The sequence below is a fragment of the Astatotilapia calliptera genome, chromosome 2, assembly GCF_900246225.1.
Source record: "Astatotilapia calliptera chromosome 2, fAstCal1.2, whole genome shotgun sequence".
Classification (NCBI taxonomy): domain Eukaryota; kingdom Metazoa; phylum Chordata; class Actinopteri; order Cichliformes; family Cichlidae; genus Astatotilapia; species Astatotilapia calliptera.
Window position 1 is genome coordinate 8,981,414 of NC_039303.1, and position 24,239 is coordinate 9,005,652.

Consider the following 24,239-nt stretch of genomic DNA (forward strand, 5'->3'; position numbering starts at 1 on the left):
TCTGTGGCTAACCCTGCTGTAATATTTCCATTTGACCACAAGGTCTGGGTTACTTCACCCAACTTCTTGAGAAAATTAGATGAAAGCTGTGGCAACACCAGCACAACCAGTCTGGAATGATATGAGATGCTGTCCAAAAAGGCTTTGCAACTCTGCCAAGAAAATAAATCTAAATTTTAAAACAGTGACCAATTTGAATTAGGCCACTTCCTTATTCAAGGTCATCTCCTTGTGTCATTTCAAGATCAGGTCACTGGGTGACTTCTTCCTTTTCCCTTAAATGAAATTCATGTTGAAGGATCCCCTTTTTGAAGAAACCGAGTGCTTAGTCATTGGGCTGATGGGGTAATATCAATAATCACGTCACACGAAACAAGCAGAGTTCTGTTTTTGTCTTTATTTAATAAGCTGGTTCATAAATAATCACACATAAAAGATTCTTTCAGTAGTTACAAAGTGGGTAGCAACTTAGTTAGCGCCTGGAGAAAAAAAGATAAAACAAATGAAGAGAAGACTGCCGGCGGGTGGGGGAAAGTTTATGGAGAGCGATCTCAACAACTCAGGAGTTCATAAAGCGGAGCAGAGAAGACGGAGCCGACGGGAGGGTTAAACATCCGACTGGTGTCCCATCACGTTCCCGGCAGCCGTCGCTCATCAGCAGACTAGCAGCGGACAAAAAGGCGGCATGCGTGTCGCCGTTCAAAGCACATGCCCGATTTTTGTTTCTGTTCTCCAGTGTTTTCAAAACAGTCTTGAAATGAAACAAAGGGAAGGGAATGTATCGGGAAATTTAAAAAAAAAAAAAAAAGGAAAGAAAAAGAAAGAAAAAGCACAAGCTACATTTTAGGCTCACAAAACAAACTGAAATAAAAGATGTTGAAGTGGCATCTTCTTGGCTCGACTTTCTCCTCCTCCTCTCGGGAGCGATGGATTTACGAGAAGGTTAAAATGTTTGACAGTGGTTAAAGAGGCGGCAAGAGCCGCTGCAGGATGTTTGTTTTTTAGCAATTTCATTCGTTCATTCATTCTTTTCGGTAACTCGTTATTCTTTTCTAAAACTACCTCTTCCCTCCCCTTCTGCTGGTCTAATCGCAGGTGACCAACAAGCTTTGATTTGAATGAGACCGTTTAAAAGAAGGGGAGGAAACTCGCCTCGCTAAAACTGGTCTGACGCAGCGATGGGTGTCCATTGCTGGCTAACACTAGCTTTCACTCTATCAGGTTACAAGTCCTTTCACGCTCTTGTTTAAGGAATCTAGTGGTCAAAGTTTTTCTCAGCGTGATGGGAGTCTACTTGGACACTTGCTGCTGAATGTGCTGCAGGAATTCATGATAGGAAGAAGCCCACTCTGACCGGTCCTCCACCAGGTGCTGGAACAAAGTGGCTTTAGCAGAGGCATCATCTCTGCGGGAAAGAAGGAAAAAATGCATTAAAGGGAAAGAAGAAACTGGTTTGTACATTTTAATGCTCTGTAAGTCTAAGAAGTGTTGGAATCTATTCCACATAACTTGAAGCATTGCTGACATGTCAGCTCTTAAACACAACACTCTCCTGCATCTTCTACCTCACTGACTCTGAACTGACAGCTGTTCGTACAAATCCCCAGCATGAGAGTTTTTCTCTAAGAGTTTGCGGAGCCACCTCCTCAGGACCACCTATTCAGCAGTCAGAGCCAAAGCCCTCCCTGCCTGTTTTTTTCATCTTCTCTTTTTTTTTTTTTTTTAAATGTCTGTCTTTAATTTCAAAAAGACATCCATGAAGGACGAGTTCCCAGGCTGGGCGAGACGTTGCTGGCTTCTCTAACCCGACTTACAAGAGCAGAAACTGAACGTCTGATCTGACGTCTGGTTTCTCTCTCAGAGCTCGCAACTGCTTGTAGTCAGACCTTGGCTTTACTTTGAGAAATATATTCCCAATGCAAAAAAAACCCCAAAACTGAGATTTGCCAGAATGAAATGTTATAAAAGTGACAAAACAAGAGCTATTAAGGAGCCGCCTTGAGCTCTGGAGATAATGTGGTGTGATATTTTTATTTATTTGACATTTAACAGGCTTTAGAAAGTCCCGCATAAACAATAAAGATGTAGCTCTCTGCTGCTTAGCCGTCTGCCTCTTTTGCCCCTTTGTTGCTATGCTTATAAACAGCTCATTGCGCACCTCTTCATTGTTTAACTGATACCTACAGTGTGTCTAAAAAAAACAGAGATGACGGTCTTACGTGTAAATGTCATTCTGCCACGTAAGCGCTCTGGCAGTAACAGGCACACAGCTTTGATGTCTGGACCAAAAAAGGGGGAAACACCATCAACAAGGCTCAGATGGAGCAGAACATGAGCTCAGTCAAACCAGGACATACTTGTACATATACGCAGAAATACAGGGGTCGATGCTTTAAATGTACTTTTTATGCTGTAGTAATCTCTCTGAGCCAAAAGTTCAGGTTGCAAACGACCCTAAAAGCTGTTTTCTTCTACTCTTTGCTCTGTATGATCTCACAGAGAGCAGGATTGGCTAACACAGTCACCTCAGGCAAAGCTCTGGCCAGTCAGAAAAAAACTGGCTTAAAGGGAGAAAACCTTAAACAGCTTGTGTCCCCCTGGGAATAAACTGGGTGCATGTCCATGAGATGAAGGCTTTAAATGCTTTGTCCCTTCCTTCACGGAGCATCAAATAACACCAGGAGTCTTTCAGAAACATGGTGTTAATTCTTAAGGCTTTTAATCTGAAAAGTGACGTATTTTTTATGCCATTCTAGTGTCCGACTTCCTGTCCACATCATTCTGAATGATGTCGAGTTGAGAGCTGCTTCTGGGACACTTCTGAAATGTTGAAGTACAATCTGATAGAACTGCAAGCCATCATTTCATGAAGAAGGGTGGATTATTGTGAACTATGACTCATGCAGAGCTACTCTAGCAGAGATCAAGTCCAAACACTGAGGTGGAAATGAGGAGAATAGATCCCTTTAACTACACATCCATTGGCTTCTCTGTCAGGTGCCCATCCGCTTTTTCAAATATTCAAACATTGCTTCCTTGAATATTTTAGCCACTCTTTAAAGTTCTTGCACTTTTAATATCATTAAAAAAACAAACAAACATATCAACAACTGAGAGGTTCGAAGTCACAGAGAACTTGAAACCACTTTAAGAGCCGTTTTTAATTCTTTTGTCAAATCTCTCTCGTAGTTCCTGTCATTTCAGATCATTAAGTCCTGTCATCACGCAAACATCTGTTCAAATACCACTCAGTGCATTTTTACTAACATGTCATGTAAACATGTGGCTAAGCAACAATGCCGTACCACCAAGAGGAGGAGAGAGAGGAAACCGAAACAATGCGTTCCCTGCGGATGACTTTACCGCCGCTGTCAATCTGTGACCTCAATGCTCACTTTGTCTTTGTGTTTACACTTCGGAAATACTTTTCCGTCAACCTCGTGCCGATCTCTGCTATATGAAACTGTCCACACCTAGTTTCTGTTCAATGCCAATCAGAGCAGCTCACTATCTGGATTTACGAGATTCCAGGGAGGTGACGAAGCAGAAGGGCGAACTCGGAGAGGATGTGCAGTATCAGACAATCGTAATGTTCTTTATTTGCTTTATTTCCTCATGAACCTCAACAGAATGTCAGATTTAATTTGGCCAAGTAGCCGATAGATATAAAAAGGCACCTATCACATGACTGGAACATTAAACTTAACGCTGAACCCGGAGGTTCACAGGAATGAGAGATGATTCTTTTTAATTTGAAGTTTATTACTTCCAAAAATTATTGCCTACTTTTTTCTGTCAGTAATAAGCCAGCTCAGTGTCCAGTAGTAAGGGCTCACTGTGCAGCTGTCCTGACACAGCATCCACAGAGCCTGTGCTCCAGTTTAAGTGAAGTTTTAGGATTTCGTCAGTCTCTTAGTTCGCACTCATTACCAGGTGTCTTTGTGTACAGTTTAAAAACACAGGTTCAGGCTAACATGGCGGTGGCCAAAACACTAATGCTGAACCTTCAAAATGAGTCCAAAACCAGTGGTTGATGCCACGATAGGCTGTGTGCCTGCAATCTTTTATGACATGTGAGGCCCTGAGGCGACTTTAAACAAGTAAAACACAAATGACTGCTCGCTTGGGGTCAGCAACTCTCTGTGTTCCCAACAGAGCACAATCCCTGCTTTACACTTCAAACCTCAGTTTTCTGCAGTTCTGTCTTTGGCGACAGAGCAACTCAACACTTTTTCCTTCAGTGACCTCAGATTTTGTATTAAAGCAATATGTGAGATCCATTTCACGCAATTAAAAAAAAAAGAACAAAACAAGCTGTCTATGTATATCTGTGACTGCCCTGAAGAAGAAGCACAGTTTCCAGTGTGTTTGCAAACAGTCAGATATGAGTCCAGATGTGCGGCAGTGCTTACTTGACGACATGTATCGTGGAGCTGAACGCTCGGTTGTCGTGGAGCCAGTCGAGGAAAGCTCGCACCCTCTCAGAGAGAGGAGTCTCCAGCTCCGGAATGTGACTCTAGGAACCAAAGAGGACAAGAGGGGAAACAAAACAACAACGCTGTTGTTAGTGGAGTGTTTCAGATAGCGCAGATTCACACAGTCAACCCCAGCCATACAATGTGGTTAACGGGAACATGCCTGTGGTGGGGAGTGTGGGCTTGTAGGTGGATCTATGAGGCACTGACCCCTTGCTAGAAAGATAAAATAAGCATAAACAAGTGCTGACTCGCCGTTTGCTCTGGGTGTTGCCATCATGCCCTCGGCGTGGTAATGACAGAACTTTCTAGGTGGCTGCACAGTTTGTTAAAAAAGCAGAAAAGCTACATCAGCAAGTCTGTTCTGCTGGACAAGTTGTTTTTTTCTAACTAAGTGAACAGAAACACAGCTCCTTCACTGTGGAGCTCAACTGTGAGTCATTTTCAGGGGAAACAAAATGTCGCATTGCATCATTCAGCCAGCGACTGGGCGGCGCACACACGCGTGTGTGTGTGTCAGTACAGACATTTCCCTAATCACACTTCTCTGTAACGTCCTGATGTGCTGGATGTAGAGGGAAAATAAAAGCTTCATTGTACTTCAAAAGATTAATTGTCTCTTTGAACTGTTTGCATGTGTCCTTCTACTCAAATGAGTCTTACTGACCATGTTGGGGGGAATTGAAGCGTAGTTCGGGCAGCCCAAAACATCTCGGATGAACATTTCGTTGCAGCATTTGCCAATCCACAGATAAAACACCTGGACAGGCAGAAGAGAAGAGGAGCATTACCGCACAGTATACTTTCTACACACTCTGACATGTGTGCGTCTTAATCTGCCATAACTAAAGAGCCAGCAGGGCCAATGTTATTAATATCACCACTCTAAACTATGACAGTGAGGAAGAAAAAATAATAACAAAACAATTATAACAATAATTTTCTCTTTTAGTTTTTTCTAGGGTTTTTCCCATAAATTTCTATTTCTTATCAATTCCCCCCTTCGTATGCATCCTCCCATAAATTTGACTGTTTTTCTCATAAATGTTTTTTCCTCATAGATTAGAAATTTATAATTCTTTCTCTTAACTTTGAGTTTTTTCTTGTAAGTTTTTTTATTTTCAATAAATGTGTGGCTTTATGTTTTGCCTTGTTTGTTTGTTTTTTGTAATATTAAAACCCTCCCACCTTTTTAAAAAAAATCTTTATTGCCACCAAATACGCCATTGCACTAGTGAGAAGTTCACTCAGAAATTAGATTTGGTACCAAGTTTAAACTTCAAACATCTAACTACCCTCCATTTATTACTGATACTTTCCAGTGATAGTCTGAAGATTGGAGTGTTTCGGTTTCTTTCTGTATTTAATTTGCTCCAGTGGAAAATCCCTTTAAATTAAATTATGTGACATTAAACTTAATGAAAACTGGGCTCCAGTGCTGCTGCTGATGTTACTCCGAGGCAAATAATGAGACGATAAATCCCAACTCCAGTCCTCAAGCCATCACATATTATTTCAGGCAAAGACAACTTCTCTTTGATTTGCTCTAAATTATGACCTAAGGTTTATTGCATTTTATTAAAGGACTAGATGGAGAGAAGACAGAGACGTGAAAAATATAAACGAGGTGAAATAAAGACTTCTCGGAGCTTACGTTGCCACAGTCCATGAGGAAAGCTCCATCTCTGCTCAGCCTCTCAGCAGACAGGTGGAGCAGATGAGGCTGAGGGACTACGGTATCGTTCAGATGAAGCGCCCCCTGCAGGTCAGACAACTTGTGAGCAGAGTATAAAAACAGCTTTACTCTGCTTTACATGTGCAGACAACATATACATAATAATTACATAGTGTCACAGGTAAAGCTCCCAAAGCTTCAAACAGAGAGCATACAAACATTAAAGTCTGATATTACCTCATTTAAAATATGTCTCCACTATAATATAATTTTCATAATTCTTGTTATTACAAGTGTTTAAAAGTAAATGTTACACGTGAGACTATTTTCACATTTTTAAATACAACTTTAAAAGAAACGTTCAGTGAAAAAAAAGCTGATGCATATAATGCAAACTAAAAAATAAACACTAAAATAAAAGTTTTAATCACGTTTATTATGACATTTCTGTCATTGAGTTAAATCCTTGTTGTTCTAAAAGATACCACAAGCTTAAAAACACAGTTTCCTCATAAACATTTCAAGTCATCTGTTTTAACTAGCAAAAGCAATCCCAATGATCCCAAACCAATTTTCACCAAACTTTCTGTGAATTTCCAGAGAAAAAAAGCAGACTGGCTTTGCTCTTAGTCATCATAATGTTCAGGATTAAGGCTTTGATGTGACACCTTACCAGATGCTGGGATTCCAGTGTTTTTAGGCAAGACATCTAAGTTATCTAAAATATCTTATCAGCTCACTGTTACATTTAACCACTTCGCCAGGTATAAAAAACAACCTAAAAGAGTGAGTCAAGCCATTAAGCACAGGTTTAATAATAAAGTTGCACTGCATACAGAGATATAAAATTCAAATTCAAATTCAAATTTTATTTGTCACGTACACAGTCATACACAGTACGATATGTAGTGAAATGCTTGGACAACTGCTCGTGACCTAAAGAAAACAAAAAAAGGAAAGGCTATGAATAAGATAGGAAATAAATATGAAAAATTTAAAAGGGTAAATTTAACTAGGAAGGAATAAAATATAAATTAAGGTTAAAAATGAAATAACTGTACAACACAAATTAGAATGAAGGGTAAATTTAACTGGGAAGAATAAGATAAAATATATAAATTAAAGTTGAAAATAAAATAACTGTACAACAAAATACACAATATAGAACTATATAAGAATGTATGAAGAAATCTAAATATAAATAAATATATACACAATAACAGCAGCTGTACAAGTATTAACCGGAAATGAAGAATATAGTGACCAGTGTTGTGCAAAAACAAAGTCCAGAAAGTCCAGTGTGTGTGTAAGAACTGTATGTGTGGGTCAGTACTGTGTGGTGGTGTGATTGAGAGACCGTATCGCCTGCGGGAAGAAGCTCCTCCTCAGTCTCTCTGTGTTGGTCTTCAGGGAGCGGAATCGCTTTCCTGACCTCAACAGAGAGAACAGTCTGTTGTTGGGATGGCTGAGGTCCTTCACCATCTTCCTGGCCTTGGTCCAGCACCGCCTGCTGTAGATTGAGTGCAGGTCAGGGAGCTCGGAGCGGATGGTGCGCTCAGCTGACCGCACAACCCTCTGTAGAGCTCGTCTGTCCTGCATGGTGCTGTTCCCGAACCAGGTTAAGATATTTCCCGTCAGGATGCTCTCTATGGTGCACGAGTAAAAGTTCCTGAGCACCTTGGAGGGCAGTTGGAAGTCTCTCAAGCGTCTGAGGTGGTAGAGACGCTGACGGGCCTTTTTCACCACGGTGTTGATGTGACAGGACCATGACAGGTCCTGCGTGATGTGAACTCCGAGGTATTTGAAGCTGTCCACTCTCTCCACTGGGCACTCGTTGATGACGGGGGTCTGGTAGTTCCTCTCCTGCTTAGTGCTGAAGTCCACTATCAGCTCCTTTGTCTTACTGACGTTTAGAAGGAGGTTGTTCCTCTGGCACCAGTTCTCCAGATTCCTAATCTCCTTCAGGTAGGCCGTCTCGTTGTTATCAGAGATCAGGCCCACCACGACGGTGTCGTCAGCAAACTTGATGATGGTGGTGGAGCTGGTAGTGGCCACACAGTCATATGTGTACAAAGAGTACAGCAGGGGGCTCAGAACACACCCCTGGGGGGCTCCAGTGCTAAGAGTGGTGGAGGCTGAGACATGTCCGCCCATCCTTACTGCCTGTGGTCTGCCAGTTAGGAAGTTGGAGATCCACTGACACATAGATGAGCTGAGTCCCAGATGCTCCAGCTTGGTGGTGAGTGTGGAGGGAATTATGGTGTTAAATGCAGAGCTGTAGTCTATGAAGAGCATTTTAACATAATTCCCCCTTCTAGTGTCCAAGTGAGTGAGTGATGTGTGGAGGAGATGAGAGATGGCATCGTCTGTGGAACGATTTGGACGGTAAGCGAACTGTAGTGGGTCCAGTGTGTCTGGTAGTGAAGAAATGATGAAGTCTCTGACCAGGCGTTCAAAGCACTTCATCACTACTGAGGTGAGGGCTACAGGGCGATAGTCATTGAGAGAAGCAGGGTGGGGTTTCTTCGGGACAGGAACAATGATGGACTCTTTGAAGCATGTGGGGATCACCGACTGAGATAAAGAGATGTTGAATATCTCAGTGAACACAGGAGCTAGCTGGTATGCGCAGTCTCTTAGGATACGACCTGGGATGCCGTCTGGTCCTGCTGCTTTCCTGGTGTTCACTCTCTTGAAGGCTCTCCTTACTTCATGCTCGGAGATGACGAGCACGTTTCCGGTGCTGGCAGTATCTTCCTGTCTGCAGCCGTTAGCGCCGCTAACACTAGCATTGTTGGAGACCTTAGCTGCAGCCTCGAAGCGAGCATAGAAAGTGTTCAGCTCGTCTGCCAGAGTCACGGCCGCGTTCGTCATACCGGTTGTTGGTGCTTTATAGTCCGTTATTGTCCTTAGTCCCCGCCACAGGCTCCTAGAGTCACTCTGTTGGAGTTGTGACTCTAGTTTCCTCCCGTAGCGCTGCTTCGCCTCTTTCACCGCCCTCCGCACGTTATATGACGCGGCTTTGTACGGGTCCATGTCCCCCGTCATGAGTCCCGTGTTGTAGGCAGCGGTGCGGGATCTCAGAGCGTCGCGGATGGTTTTATCCACCCACGGCTTCTGGTTGGGAAACGTTGTGATAGTCTTTGTCTCCACGGTATCATCCGCTAGTTTCCCGATGGATCCCACAACCGCTTCCGTAAACACGTTGACGTCATCGTCGGAGCTGTTTCTGAACATGCCCCAGTCTGCGTCATCGAGTGCGTCCTGTAACGCGGCCACCGATTGATCCGTCCAGCGCGCGACCTTCCTCTGAACAGGAACTTCCTGTTTCAGCCTTTGTTTGTATTTTGGCATGAGGAAGATGGCGGCGTGATCAGATTTGCCAAACGGGGGGCGGGATTGTGCCTTGTAGCCGTCCTTGACCGTAGTGTAGCAGTGGTCCAGTGTCCTTTCACCCCTGGTGGGGCAGGTGATGTGTTGATAAAAGTTCGGCGCTGCGCGTTTGAGGTTGGCGCTATTAAAGTCCCCCGTCACAATAAGCGCAGCGTCCCGGTGTTGTGTCTGGTGCTGTGTGAGTGCCTCATGCAGCTCGCATAAGGCGGTAACCGTGTCCGCTTGTGGTGGAATATAAACGGCACTTACAATGACCGATGTAAATTCCCGAGGTAGATAAAAAGGACGACACATGATGGACAGTAGTTCCAGATTTGGTGTGCAGGAGCGTGTGAGAGGAACAACGTTCGCACTGTTGCACCAGTTGTTGTTCACCATTAAACACACGCCGCCTCCCCTTGACTTCCCCGAGTCCCGTGTCCTGTCCATGCGGTGAACCGAGAAGAAGTCGGCCGGCTGGATGGCGTGGTCCGGCACCGCTGGGTTCAGCCATGTCTCGGTGAAGCAGAGGAGATTGCAGTCCCGAATGTCTCTCTGGAACTTTATCCTGGCCCTGAGGTCGTCAAGCTTGTTCTCCAGTGACTGGACGTTGGCGAGCAGGATGCTAGGCAGAGGTGTGCGGTGTGCACGAGCTCTCAGCCTGTTCCTGACGCCGGCTCGCTTCCCTCTAGGCCGCCGCCGCTTCCCTTTGTTCTCCCTCGAGATCTCACTCGGCCAGCTCGGATCCGGAGTTAAAAACTTCGAATTGTGAGTACATTGTATACCAATAGAAACAAGAGTGTCACTGTCATACCTAATGTACCCAATGGTGATGATTTTGCCGATTTAGAAACGCTGAAAACTAACTTAAAAAACAAAGACAAAGAAAAAGTGGTCGGAGCAGTCGTGACGGCAGCCGACCTCACCGGTGCCATCTTAATTCCGAAGATGGCGAATATATGTTAACGATGTTATGTTAATGGGTTAAATAGTAGTCATTTTGTTTTTCCCTCTCTCTACTATTCTTTAGTGCACTGAGTTATGAGAAAAGCCATCTGCATCCCACCTGGTCAGAGATGTTGTCCAGTCGGTAGAGGTCAGGATGAACCATTCGCATCAGCTGCTGCAGCGGCTGAGTCTTGAATTCGCACATGGCAAAGACCCGCTCGTCCAGCCTCGTGCTGGTGCCCGTCCGCAGGGCTTTCTGAAAGCAAACACACATCACATCAGCAGTGTTGGATTTGATTTCTCTGATTTATTACGTCAAGAATAAGAATAAGTTCAAAGATCTATAAAAATTAAAAATGCAGAGTAAAGCTTTAGCCCCATTTGCAGAGTAAAACAAATCCTTTTGCTAAAAATGGAGAATTAAACTGCAACAAGTTCAGACAAAAACATTGTGGTAACAGTTTAACCTTTAATCACCAGGAATAATAGGCCATAATGTGCTTCTTTCAATTAAACAGTGATGTTTCCGAAGTTTATTCTCTGATTCATCAAAGGAACACACTGTTAGAGTCCCACAAACACCTACAGGGAGGATTTGTCTCAGAAACAGGGTGTGTATGTGCTTCTGAACATGGACACACCCTGGATGTATGAATGCACACATGCCGGGTGGATTAATAGTCTTTAACCCAGGCATTGTGACTGTGAGCTCACACTTTTCTACTGTGTAACATTTGGTCAGAGGGTGTTTTGTTTTTAGGGTTTGTACTCAACTACATCTTAAAATGCGTAATAACGTTTTGCAGGTTTAGTCAGTAAAACAAAACTCTCTCCTTTTACCTCAAAGTGAATTTAAAAAATAAAAACTTTCCAGAAGAAGTCTGCTAACAGGGAAAAGTGGAGGGCTGCATGCTTAAACACACATTCACAGCCTTTTCTTCTCCTTCTTTTTAGTGTATGTCATGCTGTGTGACGCGTGTGTGTTCATGTGCCGATGACAGTCAGGCAGCCGCACCTGTTTAAGTAGAGCAAGGATGTAGAGGGGGAAGAGACGCATGGCTGCAGGGAGGACAAGTCCAGACTGCTGAAGGTTGGAGACGTTGCTCTTGTAGGCGCTCCCCAAGTCCACCACCGCATTCACCAGCGCGTCCCGGGCGTCCGACAGGCTGGATGATATCGATCGATCGATGGCTGGATTGAAAAGACCAAATGAAGACTAGTTTACCTCCAAGACAGCATTTTAATCAGTTCTGAACACAAAGTTAAGTTAACAAAAGCCCAGAGTACGTCCTGATGAGACATGTTTACAAACTAGGGCTGTGCGATATGATGAAATATATCACATGACAAAATGAAAACATCGTTTCAAATTATTTGCTATCGTTTGTTTCGTGGTGGCGCAAACTACGCTGTTTTTCATTGTGGCACAGAGAATACCAGCATTGCCAGTGAAGATGAGGCAGAACCAGGTAGCTCCAAACAGAAGGACCAGTCAAAACAAATCCAGGACCTTATTCCTAAACGAGGTTCTACCGCTGTAGCATGGACATGGTTTGGTTAAGGAAAGTCTGACACGGACTAGAAAATTGTACCATGCAAATTATGGCGCAAACCAGTCCCCACCACAGACTCAAACACAACAAACCTCTTCTACCACCTACACAATAACCACGTGAAAGAGTGTGGAGAGAGTTTGCAGATGAGAAGCAAAACGGAGCCGACAGGTGCACAAAATAAACCTTAGACTCAAACGTTAGAACAGGCTTTTCCCCGCAGCACGCTGTGTAATAAATACTCAAAGAAAATGGCGGCTGTTGCAACTTCTATCTAAAAATACATAGTTTTATGCATGGGTCAAAACACTCAACTCCAGGTACACGACGCCAAGCTGAAAACATTTCACACAAGTCGAGTTGCCCGAGTTCGAAAACGTAAAATTTTTGCGAGATATCTCGTTATCGGGATGAGAAATGTCTCATATTGGGATATGAGATTTTGGTCATATCGCACAGCCCTATTGCAAACATTTTCATATTTATGTGGACATTGTGTGTCTGTGGGACAGGCAAACTTTGCACTCTTCAGCTCCAATGCACAACCTCTAGGGAAACAGCGGTGGTCAACATGACCCATAAAGCCACTCTGCACAGACTGAATAAAACCTTTTAATCATTAATATAAAATGCAAATGTATACGAATGTGACTCTTGAAACAGGAAAGACCTGGCTTACAAAAAGCTCTCTGTGGGTTATATACCACCACACAGGTATCGCTACATTTCCACCCAGGGTTGGTATTTAATTCCAACTGACTGCGTGTTTTATGAAACCCGATGGAAACTTATTCGATACATTTTGATGCATTTTTTTCTGCCAACTTTTCTGGAAAAAAAACACTGACAATATCACTTTATCACTCTAATATTTTTAACATGTTATTGGATTTGTGTCAACCACGGGGAGGCTAGAGGCCAACTGTCATAAATGTGTAAAAAGTCTTAGGTTAAAAGTACTGCACATGAAAAGGCGTGAAAGCCAAGGATTTAAGCTAAACACTTACCCATGTTGGCTAACAGACAAGTGATGGCTTGGACGTCAGCACCGGCATACACATCACTCAGCTGACTGACCACTGGCAGACACAGAGTGTGGACCCTGATACGTCTCTTTCCTACAGATGAATTAATAACAGTCCCGTTTTCAAGATCTTTAAAGAATTTCAACCTAAATGTGTTACCATGAAAATGAGTCATTCTTGTGTATACCTTTACTCGACGTGTAGAGCAGAGCAGCCTGGAAGCAGGCCAGAGACGAGTCTGCCAGAGAGTCTTCGACTGACATCTGGACAGCGAAGGCAGAGTCTGGGTTCACATTGGCCAGGGACAGCAGGTCAGTGGAGCGCACAAAGAAGTTACCGTGAAACGTGTGGATGGATAAACCTGAAGAGGAAAAAGGCAGGGACAAAACTTGTGTTTGACACAGAAACATTAAAACGTGCATGAAGCTGCATCTAATCTGATTACCTTTAGTGCATCTTATTCTCATGACCGCCTCAAAGCCGATCTTCCTGGTGAGGTAGCGCTCGAGGTCTCTCTGGAACTTTTCCAGCTGGGCCGGGTTGTGGATGTAATGAAAGGAGGGATAGTAAAAGACGCTGCCTGCTGAATACCTGGAGATACATGCTGAGAAATAAGAAAAACATGAGAGGATCGACATTAAGAGAATTACATGTGATTATCTTCAGTCTGTGAAGACTGGGAAGAAGAGTTCAAATACATCATTATGATGTGTGTGATTTGTAAATAATGCCTTAATCCCACACTGGACTGAATTAAAGATTAAATAATTCAAAACACAGATAATATAATATTAAATATGACATAAAGATGAAGAAAGCAAATAGGTCGATGATGGCGAGAAAGCAGTTTAGAATAGGTTTCTCCTTTATTAGCCAGAAATAAGCTGTTAGGAGATTTGGTATCCGTGTCAACAGATGACCTGGTGTGTGGTTTAACAGATAAAACAAGGTTGATAACACTGGTAACACACTTTCTGGATGTTATCACTTGAGCCGAGGCCTGAGCTTCTGCAGGACATTTTCTTCGAGGCAAATTATTTCCAGTCTCCTGAATCACATGTTAGCTGCTACTACTACTACTACAGCAACAGCAAAACAACAAGCTCTGATGATGATAAGCTGAAGAACCTGAGTGCAGCAGCAGTACACACTCAGAAACCAAACCACAAAATGCTCCTACAGGGTTATTTTAAAGCGATCTGATTTAAAGTCTACGTTTGCAAATCTGCACAAAAAAGGAAATATATTATTAAAAAAAAAAATAGAATAAAAAAAATATAGAATATAAAGAATACTGGGAGCCGATTTGCTCATTAGCATTCATAACATAAGCAAAAATGTTGACACTTTGGATACATGGACAACATGAATGATGCCAACAGCTGACTCAATCATGCTCTCACCTAATGAGGCGAGGTCGGCGTACTGGGAGCTGAGGAGGAAGAGATCCACTCCTATCTGTTGTCCTGAGCAATCCAGTGCAAGTTTCTTGTAGAAGTCAGTGGCAGGACCGAGGTGGTGGGCTCCCTGAAAGATATGAGAGTTATTACCAGCAACTCCTCATTTTGATCACAGGACTGAGGGAATGGGGACCTTCCTGACAGCAAAAAAAGACAATATAATATCTTTTTCCCCCGAGCAAACAAGCACATCTGTTATTTGTCATTTTCTTTTTGGAAACTCTTATCATGACTTGTTGGCAGTTTATTCAGAATAAAAAAAGAAGATGCTAAACTTGAATAAATCACAATCCTGGGATGACAATAACAGTGGTGTTTAATCTGAGATGAAATGTGAGACAACGTTGGGACAGGTAAGAAAAGTGAGCTGTTGCAGGAAAGTATAAATACAACTCAGCTGTGAAAATGCCAGGACACAAAGTACTAATCTTTGGCTGTACTTCATCTGTCATATGGTTCAATTTAAGCTTCACAAGTCACAATGCAGCCATGATTTAAAACTCCCATTTGATGTGAAAAATATAAAAATTAAAACAGGGCACCCGCAGGCACTCCAACTTCATGATCATGAGACAAATTCAAAAAATACGCATGAAAAACAAACACCATGAACATACCGCACAGAGGTAGGAAATAAGGATGTTTTTATTTATGTCTTACTTATCAATAAATATCTAAATAAATAAAATAAATATATAATTAAATAAGGATCTGGCAGTTCAGGGTGGTGATTATTAGCTGTTACAGATGAAGCACAGCAGCGCCAGCTGCCGTTAAACCCCGAAGAAGAAGCAGCAGCTGTGTCCCAGAATTCATAGCGCGGCCCAGCTTAGTTTCCAACAATGGCGGTAGCTAGTTAGTTTTAATATTACTCTTATTATTCTTTCTGGGTCACAAAATAAACGTTTAACATATTTTCAGGCGAGAATGTAGCTGTGTAAACCTCAAATATCTGCTCAGTTTATCAGGACACCACATATTTTCAAAAGCGCTCCGACGTTTTCGGAGACGTCTGTTACCCACTAGCTCGATAGCTAGCCGGGGGCTAGGTCACTAGCGCCGTGAGAACACCGGACTCCCGGCAAATTGTTTTCAAACCCACCGCCGTCTTTCGCGACTCAGGTTAAATATATATGAGTCACTTAGATAAATTAAAAATGTTATTGTTTGGCTTTTTTTTTAGTATTTTATTTGTTCCTGAGTAAATCGGTTTGTCTGAGATTAAAGTTATAGTTTTTACACAGCTGAATAAACGTCAAGCACTTTACACTAAAACAATCTGTTCATTAAACATTCGACGGCTTGCTGTGTCCAAACTTTTCACTGTTAACATCCAAATAAAGACAGAAATAAGAAAAAGGATGCTGTTTAACTCCAAATAAGGAAGATATGATAAAATCCTGCATCTGCTCTTGCTCCCACTTTCTCTGGATAGTTGTTTTTCTCATTATAATCACAAATAAAAGAAAATATAATTACCTTTGAGCTCGAACGCTGATTGGGGTCTTCTCTCGACTGCAGCTTCCCGGCTCCCAGCGTCGGCAGCTGAGTCTGGAACACCGTGATGCGGCCTCCGGTGGGTGACATGAGCTTGAAAGCGGCCTGTAAGGCAGGACCGAGGGCGCTGTGGGTCTCTCTGCTCTGGCTGAACAGCGCCGGCAGTGACTTCAGCAAGTCCTTCACCAGCTGGAGGATGGAGAAACAATACATGAGAAAATTAAAAAGAAAACCGTTTCAGAAACATCATGAAGCAGGCACGAACATGACAGAAGAGATGCAAGGGAACAAAGCAGCACGCTCTACCTCGTTGCTCTCCTTTAGATTCACCATCAAGCTGTCATGAGATGGTATGAAGACATCTGCAAAGAAAGCAGGAAAGACTATTAATGCGGCTATAGATGACACATTTCTATCAAATACACTAGAAAGGGTCATTAGTCACTCTAATAGACCACCACCTCTGGTCTTAACTGTGTGGCAACAACTTTTGATCGTGGGTCACTGCCACAGTTCTCATGTGTCATTTTGAAGTAACTTATATTTACCATCGATGTCTGACACCACCAGCATCTGTGGCTGGGACAGCCCCTCCTGGAGATTGTAAAAGTGGATGGTGCTATCAAAGGTGAGGAAGCCCACTCTGGTACGCGAGTCCCCAGGCAACCTGCAGCAGGAAACATTGTGTCAGCCTGGTTTCTGCCTGTGACAGACGCTAATAATCAGCTTGATTAAATAGCTAACTGACAAACTCATGAAGCAGCAACATCAGGACTCACTTATCCAAGTTCCCAAGAAGTGATTCACAGAAGTACTTCAGGTATCCTGCTTCCACAGCATTGTGAGACACGTCGAGTACAAACAGGTAGGCCGCCGGCTGAGGAGGTCGCAACTGAAAAGGAACAAAAACATCAAAGATCCCTGAAGGTTTGAAAAAAAAAAAAATAATAATAATAATAAGTTTTTATATGACCTTTGCAGGTGTCACTTCTTATGCATGAGCCTTCTTTTTTTCCCCTCTGTTTACTAAACACAACACTGCCCTCTAGTGGACAGAGAAGCAAAGTACGTGTAATATGAATAAGAGGCGTGTTTACCATGTAGTCTGAGGAGGCGATGAACTCCACAGTGGAATTCTGGACCTCTGGCCTCTTGTGTGGTTCACCGTATGACCTTGTGACTGGATTGTACATGAACTCATCTGGTACTGAACAAGAATTAAAATGGCATAAAACATTAAGGCTGCAAAAACATGATTCAGCAGTAAAGAAATTGCAGGGACAATATATAAATAGCTTGACTGGACTTGTACCATCATTGACCCGGTAACACAGGTTGCACTTCCACCTGCGCTGGTCCAGAAAGGTGACGAACGGATTGATGTAGGTGCGGCAGGAGCGACAGCGCACGATCGTGTTTGATGTGATCACCGGTAACTGCTGCAGAGAGGCAAACGGGGGGAAAAGGCTTAGAGAAAGATGGACTAACTTCCAATAAAAAAAATAAAAAATACAAAAGACATGTTTATGAACTTTTCATCTGTCATGCCTCAATTTTTTGGCCTCCACTTTCTTTCTCCATCCCATGACCCTTTCAAAACAATCTTCTATTTATATCTCAGCAGATGGCTGAATAGCACTTTGTTTCCTTTTCTGTGAGTGTGGTTGGAAAAAAAAAAAAACCAAAACAAAACTGCAGTTCTTTTCTCCTCTTTTTTTTGGTGTCATGACTTCCACTGAAGCACCAGAGTCACCCAAAATTTCTCCACCTTTTCCTTAGAACAAAGTCTGTTTATCCTCGGGTACACCTGAAGGCCACAACGGAGGTTTTGGGACTACTTTCTTTCTCTGCAATTTACTAAAAACAGCTAAAAATTATTATCAGATCAAATGCTAACATAACTATAAAATAATTGACATCTATGTTGATAAACAGTTGAGTTGAGCTGCAGTAATTAAATAAAACATGACACTGATAGAAAAGATTTTGAAAACTTGTAATTTCACACTTGGGTTGGATCGCAACAGTAATGTGTTACTTTCACAGGCGAAGTAAACACAGATGTCGAGAAAAACGCCTCAGTAGTGAAACCAAAATATCTTAATCACCTCTGTTTGCTGGTTCAGCTGTAAGGTTAAGCAAAAACTAAGAATTTCCACCTCTCTGGGTATTCGAGTAAATGGGTGCCAATGCTGCTGCTGTAGTGCAAAAAATTTAAATGTAGCTTCATTTTTCTTGTGCCATTTTCCATCATGATCAAATACATCCTCCCTTTCTTTCTTCTCATATCTGGATCCATGCAAAGAGACATCAGTCTAAGAAGAGATGCCCAAACCATCCCCGCTTCTCCCACTTCGTCTAGGTGGTGCTTTTCAAAACAGGCAATGAATGTTAATGTCAGAGCGCAGACAGCCTTTGGGGAAAGAACAATTTCTACTAGTTGGTTAGACTATTAAACTAGACGATACCACAGTATCCTTGGGAGATCAGAGAAGACGAGGGACATGAAGTTCCTCATGATGGGGCATACACCCATATTTGGGCTGCATAAGAAGGGAGGACCTCGATGTAATACAGAGTCTCCTCAGAGACCACAAACAATGTCACAAGCTGAAGATTTAAATGCATCATAAAGCCTCACTAAACCACCTCCAAGAAGAAAAATTCTTTAAAACTATCCGTTGACAGTCAGGATGCTCTGACGTATCTGACACCAAACTGCAGGCTCACTCCAGACTACACCAAACAGCTCACAGCTGTTTACTGAGACACTGTAGACTTGACTGACTCAGAGGAAACACCAAATTACATTCAAAATCAGGAAATACTGTGTAGGTGTAGCATATGATTCCAAAAATACATTTTCATAACATATCCTTAAACTATCAGAGTTGCCAAAATTAAAGCTGTAGGCAGAAACTGCAGAGGAGCATGAATGTCTGTTTCACACGTCCACAGGATCCACACCTCTGCAGTCATCTACTGTAAAAGCAACACAGCCTGGGCAATTCTGAGATATCCTTTTGAAATACACACTCACAAAAACGACGAGCCAACAACTGACGCTCTGTCAAACATTCAGTTATTTAACCGTTAGTCCAGGAAGTCAGTGCCAGCCTGTCTTTCAAGCACTTTCCTATTGTTTGTCACTTCACATCTACTGACACGTCTTCACCTCACAGCTCTATAAATACCCTCCCTTATCTTTCCTGCACCTCTTCATCGTTGTCATTCTGCTCCTCCTGCTGACTGGTCACGAGTGGAAAAAGACAGCTACAAAGGACCCAGATAGTATTTAAACACTATGTTCCACCTTTCTTTAATGTAAAACTGTGTCGACTAATGTGAAATACCTCTGTCAGGGAAAAAACACCCTGCTCTGCACAACATATTTTGCATTTCACAGAATGAATTGATCACATCTGTTTGCTTTAACAAAAAAGTATCAGAATAAAATGACTCTTGATGAAGAAACTCAAACTATTGTCTGCTAAAAGGTACAGCAGCGTTTGTGCCCTAAACAAAGCTTTTGTATGTTCAATAAATAAATAGCAGAACAGCTTCATGCAGTGCTTGAGAAGGCAATGGGAAAAAAAAAAAGACCACACACTGCTTAAAAACAGAACTAAACATTTGCCGACATCTTAACTCCATAATACCAAAATCTGAGAAAAATGTTCTTTGAGGGGAATTTTGATGTACCTGTAGATCTCTGAAGGGGTGGAGGAGGAGGCCCAGAGGGAGTCTGGCTTTGTTGAGTAAAGCCTGGGTCTGGGGAACGCTGGTCAGAGTACACCTGAATGTCCTGATTTTAAAAAAAAGAAGAAAAAAAAGACAAACGAATGACAAAATATACTCACAGATAAAAATATACGAAATGAAAAAAGGTTGAAATAATGCAGTAAGAAAACAAAAACCATGAGCTTAGAAGTTGAAAAAAAAAAAACAACAACCCGTAATTGTATACTACTGTTGTACTATTTTAAGAATTTATTTATTTTACTACTCTAAAGTTTCTGTGATACACTGAAAGTAAATGGCTAAATTTAAGGACTCAGCTGCCACTCAAAATTTCCCTACACCAGACTTACTGTGGACTGCAGTTGACTTTCTTAAGGTCGGGGCTGAGGTTGGGTTCTGGAGCTTCCAAAGGTCTGGGGGGCAGCAAGTTTCTCTCCTGCAGCAGGTTGATTGGCCTCAGGGCCTCGACCTCCAGCTCTGGCACACCACTCAGCCCGCCGAGGGCTGCGGACAGCTCAGAGAGACTAGGGAAGGGCTGCAGAGAGGGACGGATGGTTTCCACACCGCGAACAAACAAACAGCTCAGCTTACAGCCAAAATTCATCAGGTGGGCTATTTTATAAAATAATCTCTGTGTAGTGACACCTTAAACATTTATTTATTAAGTCTGACCAGTCAGTCAGTTGTGGATTATGATCAAGTCTAGAAGTCTGGCAAAGTCCAGGGTCAGAATCCTGAACAGGTCTCTGACTCTGTTATAAGCCAGCTCATAAAACTAGAGCCTATCACCAGAATTGGTCAAAGCATAGGTGAAATTTAAAAGCCTACATATGCTTACTTAAAATCTAGTGGGGGCAACAGACAGTCGCTCTAAGTGATGGGTATCAAACGCAGGTTGGGTTTGCCTTTATCCAAACTTTTTACACACGAAAAATTAGACAATTTAATATAAAATCTGAGAAAATAGCCTGAAAAAAACTTTCAAACAATCCATAGATGTGCAAAATATTAATCAACATTTCTGTTGCAGGCTCACCTGTGAGTACTGCTGGTAGTTTGACTGGCCATACAGGTCGTCGGAGGGGGAGGCGTCAGTGTGGGACGCCGGTCCCTGCCGATAACCTGACTGCATGCCAGGGTAACCGTAACTACCGTAGGGCTGAGCCTGGTTGGTCACATTGCTGGATGGTGGCATGGATTCTGGAAAGAGAGACAGTGCAGGAGTACAGTAGTGTGATGTTAAGAAGACAGAACATTTTTAAGGTGTTTTAACATGACCAGAAAAATAAGATCACTGTGTTAATGTTGATTTTAGAATAAGTTAGAATAAGTGCCAAATTATCCCTAAACAACAAAAAAAAGCCTTTTCAAGTAGCATTTGCAGTCCCCTTTGCTGTCTCCATTAGCTTTGGTCAAACTACACAATATTGTTATCAGATTAGATGAATAAAGAGCCATAAGAGATGAGACGGTAGTATAAACATCAGGAACACTGTACCAGTAACAAACTAACAACAATCACATTTAAAGCGTTGTGAATGACACTGCTGTCTTCTGCTTAGAAAAGCTGGGTCGCATCAAAGGGAATATGTGGATTGTCTTAAAGCCCGTTTTTCCTCTCTCTGCTGTGAAAAGTTGTCACTAGATAACAGAAGACCCAAGTCTTTTTTGCCACATCAGCTGTCAGCAAATATAGCTGTGTTAACACTGCAGGAACCTTCCTCAGGGATAAGGAAAAGGATCTAAATTCAGTTCACGGAGAATTATTTTATCCTCTAAGAGTCCCTGCTTAGGAGGCAGCACTTTCTTTATATTCAAGAATATTTTCATCTGGTCATTCTCACATCTGTTTTCCAGCACTGACCTAAGACCCTAAAATTCAGCTTTAACAATTGATTAAGGTTTTATAACAGATTTCATTTTATGCAAATGCCAAGTTATAAAAATATTGTGCACTGTACATATTGTCAAAGAAAAGTTGATTTACAGTTTAGACAAAGCTGTGATTTTACTGAGAGTTGCTCAGGTGCATGAGGTGCAGTCTGTCTGTGATGAACACGTACCTGGATAGCTGCCACCTTCGAGGGAATCGTAGCTGTTGGGCACCGGAGAGGCACTGCCAGTAGAAGAAGAGGATGTGTCACCGCCTGCGAGAGGCAGAGAGGGGAAAAAATGAAACTCAAAAGGCATTAAAAACTGTTATTATGAAGGAAAAGACAGCTTGCAAATATTACTCTGTTCAAATAAATAATGGCACAATAAAAAAAATCTAAAGACAAATGAAGTGAAACGGGGAGGAAGGACAGGGTGTTGGGATAAAAATGAAAGACAACATTAAAGTGAATAAAAGCAGATTTTCTGGTTTGGTCGTGCATGGACTCCCTTTGGCCTCACAGAAAGAAAACGAAAGAGAAGAGGCAGACTGAAAGATGGAAAGAAAACATAAAAAGGAAGCACTTAAGTTTTGAGTATATGCAAGTTGCTGTGTGGGGGAAAGGACGTCTGAGGACAGGACATGTGTAGAGAACTGAGGGGGGGGAAAGAAGATATGAGTGTGTGCGATGGGCACAGATCGAAAGACATTTTCAGCATGTTCAATAAAACCAGTTAGCTACAGGCCATTAGTGAGGACAAACCACTGGAAGCTACAGGGTGGTGCCCTGATCAGAGAAAGGTGGTTTACCAGATGTGGATTAGTCAAGCCTTATCTTTTTTGTAATCTAAAAACCAAAATTAAATAAATTCTTTTTTGGAGAACTTTTATATTAACATCTACCATCTGAATTCAGCTTTCTGACAAAAAGGCTCCCAGTGTCCTCACAAACAGGCGGGTTAGACAACACATGCCTCAGATTCCTCTGTTCAGCCAGCAAAACTAAAGAAATGCATTAAATTAATAGCAGAGTCATTTATATTTAACACCTGGAACAAGTTTATCACCATCATCAAAACTCTGAACTTGCTTTTTTCCCCCTAGTAACCAAGTTTTTATTCCTTTTTACAATTTCTATATCTTTTCTAAACTTTTCATTTTATTACTGCCCATTTTATTTATTTTGTAGTACAGTACTCATTTAGTTTTATGCCCTTTTTAAAATGTTATCTTGTGACTGACTACTTTTTGTCATAAACTAATCTGTGTTCTCTTAAAGCACTTTGTGACTATGTCAAAGTATCTGAAAAAAAAATCACTACTACTACTACTACTACTACGTCTGTGAAGGTTCTCAGTCATCCAGGTCATCGTAGTCAAAGGAGCTTGCAAAGAAAAGCGTCTGGACTTCTTTAAGTTGCTTGAAGACGTTTCACCTCTCATCCGAGAAGCTTCTTCAGTTCTAAGGTCAAATGGTGGAGAGTCCCAGATATAAACCTAGTGGGAGAAACCCCCCACAGAGGGACCCACTAGGTTTATATCTGGGACTCTCCACCATTTGACCTTAGAACTGAAGAAGCTTCTCGGATGAGAGGTGAAACGTCTTCAAGCAACTTAAAGAAGTCCAGACGCTTTTCTTTGCAAGCTCCTTTGACTACTACTACTACTGCCATCATCATTTTCAGTTTAACTGTTTCAGTGATCAAACACTAGGCATGCCCAAATCACCCCACCTAGGAAGTGTCCAGGACACATTTTTCCTCAGAGGTCCGAGCCACCTCGGCTGGCTCGTGTCACGGCTCAACTCTGAGCTCCACCCAAATGACCGAGCTTCTCACCCAATCTAGGGAAACTCATTTCTTGTGTTTATGATGTCATTCTTTTCGTCTCTATCCACCGCTCATGGACATAGAGGAGGGTAAGGCTGGCAGCTAACTCGAAAGCTTCACGTTACGTTATTTAAAAAAAAAAAAAAAGCATGAAGGCTTTTAAAATTATTTTTCAAATCCCTCAGCAAGCTGCCATAACCTTTCAAGAATTAATGCTGCAGTCAAAATAGCGTGTGGACTCATTTAGTGCACTGCAACACTCCCGGTTCAAATCCAACATTGGTTGCATGTTATCCAACTCCATCATATCGCTTTTCTAATTTGCTTCAGTGCCTATGAGGTAAAATATCCACAAAATAATCTTAATAAAAAAACAGCAGCAAGCAAAAGGATCTTTTCGTTTTTGTCTGTTTATTCCTTGCATGTCATGTAATGAATAGGTTTTCCCAAAGGATTACATGGGCAGTAATATTTGAATGGATCCACTAATCCATGTGTGCCAAAAGGAGGGATCAACAGCAGCAAACCAAGATGTGACAGGCCTCAGGGACAGAGCTCATTGGACAGGGCAAGATCCAATTATCTCAGACTAAATCGGACCAGCAGACTACTGGATTAAGCACTAGGGATGACGAGGACACCAGGAGAGCCAAGCCTACTCCTCCTCCTTCAAGAAAATGGATACTACCAAGACTATATAGAGCTCATTGTAGCCAGTGTTGATTTGCAGTTGATCTTAAAAGTTTTAATATGAGCCCAGTTTGGACTCCACATACATTTATATTCTATTA

The 24,239-nt window shown here is 42.2% G+C and overlaps 1 protein-coding gene across 2 annotated transcripts in view; it reads right to left on the reverse strand.

Moving 5' to 3' along the window:
• Nucleotides 1-825: 825 nt before the first annotated feature.
• Nucleotides 826-24,239, reverse strand: part of sec24b (SEC24 homolog B, COPII coat complex component) — a 32,027-nt gene continuing 8,613 nt past the window's right edge. For both annotated transcript variants that reach the window (XM_026183697.1, XM_026183706.1), the window contains 20 exons: nt 21,810-21,893; nt 20,783-20,946; nt 20,097-20,281; nt 19,708-19,810; nt 17,318-17,444; nt 17,103-17,212; nt 16,785-16,897; nt 16,554-16,672; nt 16,312-16,367; nt 15,988-16,194; nt 14,452-14,575; nt 13,494-13,652; nt 13,236-13,409; nt 13,031-13,141; nt 11,486-11,661; nt 10,589-10,726; nt 6,130-6,234; nt 5,143-5,235; nt 4,413-4,516; nt 826-1,405 (listed from right to left, as the gene is read on the reverse strand). In XM_026183697.1, the coding sequence (XP_026039482.1) occupies nt 1,291-1,405; nt 4,413-4,516; nt 5,143-5,235; nt 6,130-6,234; nt 10,589-10,726; nt 11,486-11,661; nt 13,031-13,141; nt 13,236-13,409; nt 13,494-13,652; nt 14,452-14,575; nt 15,988-16,194; nt 16,312-16,367; nt 16,554-16,672; nt 16,785-16,897; nt 17,103-17,212; nt 17,318-17,444; nt 19,708-19,810; nt 20,097-20,281; nt 20,783-20,946; nt 21,810-21,893 (2,567 nt within the window). In that variant the 3' untranslated portion in view covers nt 826-1,290. The remainder of the gene's footprint in view (nt 1,406-4,412; nt 4,517-5,142; nt 5,236-6,129; nt 6,235-10,588; nt 10,727-11,485; nt 11,662-13,030; nt 13,142-13,235; nt 13,410-13,493; nt 13,653-14,451; nt 14,576-15,987; nt 16,195-16,311; nt 16,368-16,553; nt 16,673-16,784; nt 16,898-17,102; nt 17,213-17,317; nt 17,445-19,707; nt 19,811-20,096; nt 20,282-20,782; nt 20,947-21,809; nt 21,894-24,239) is intronic.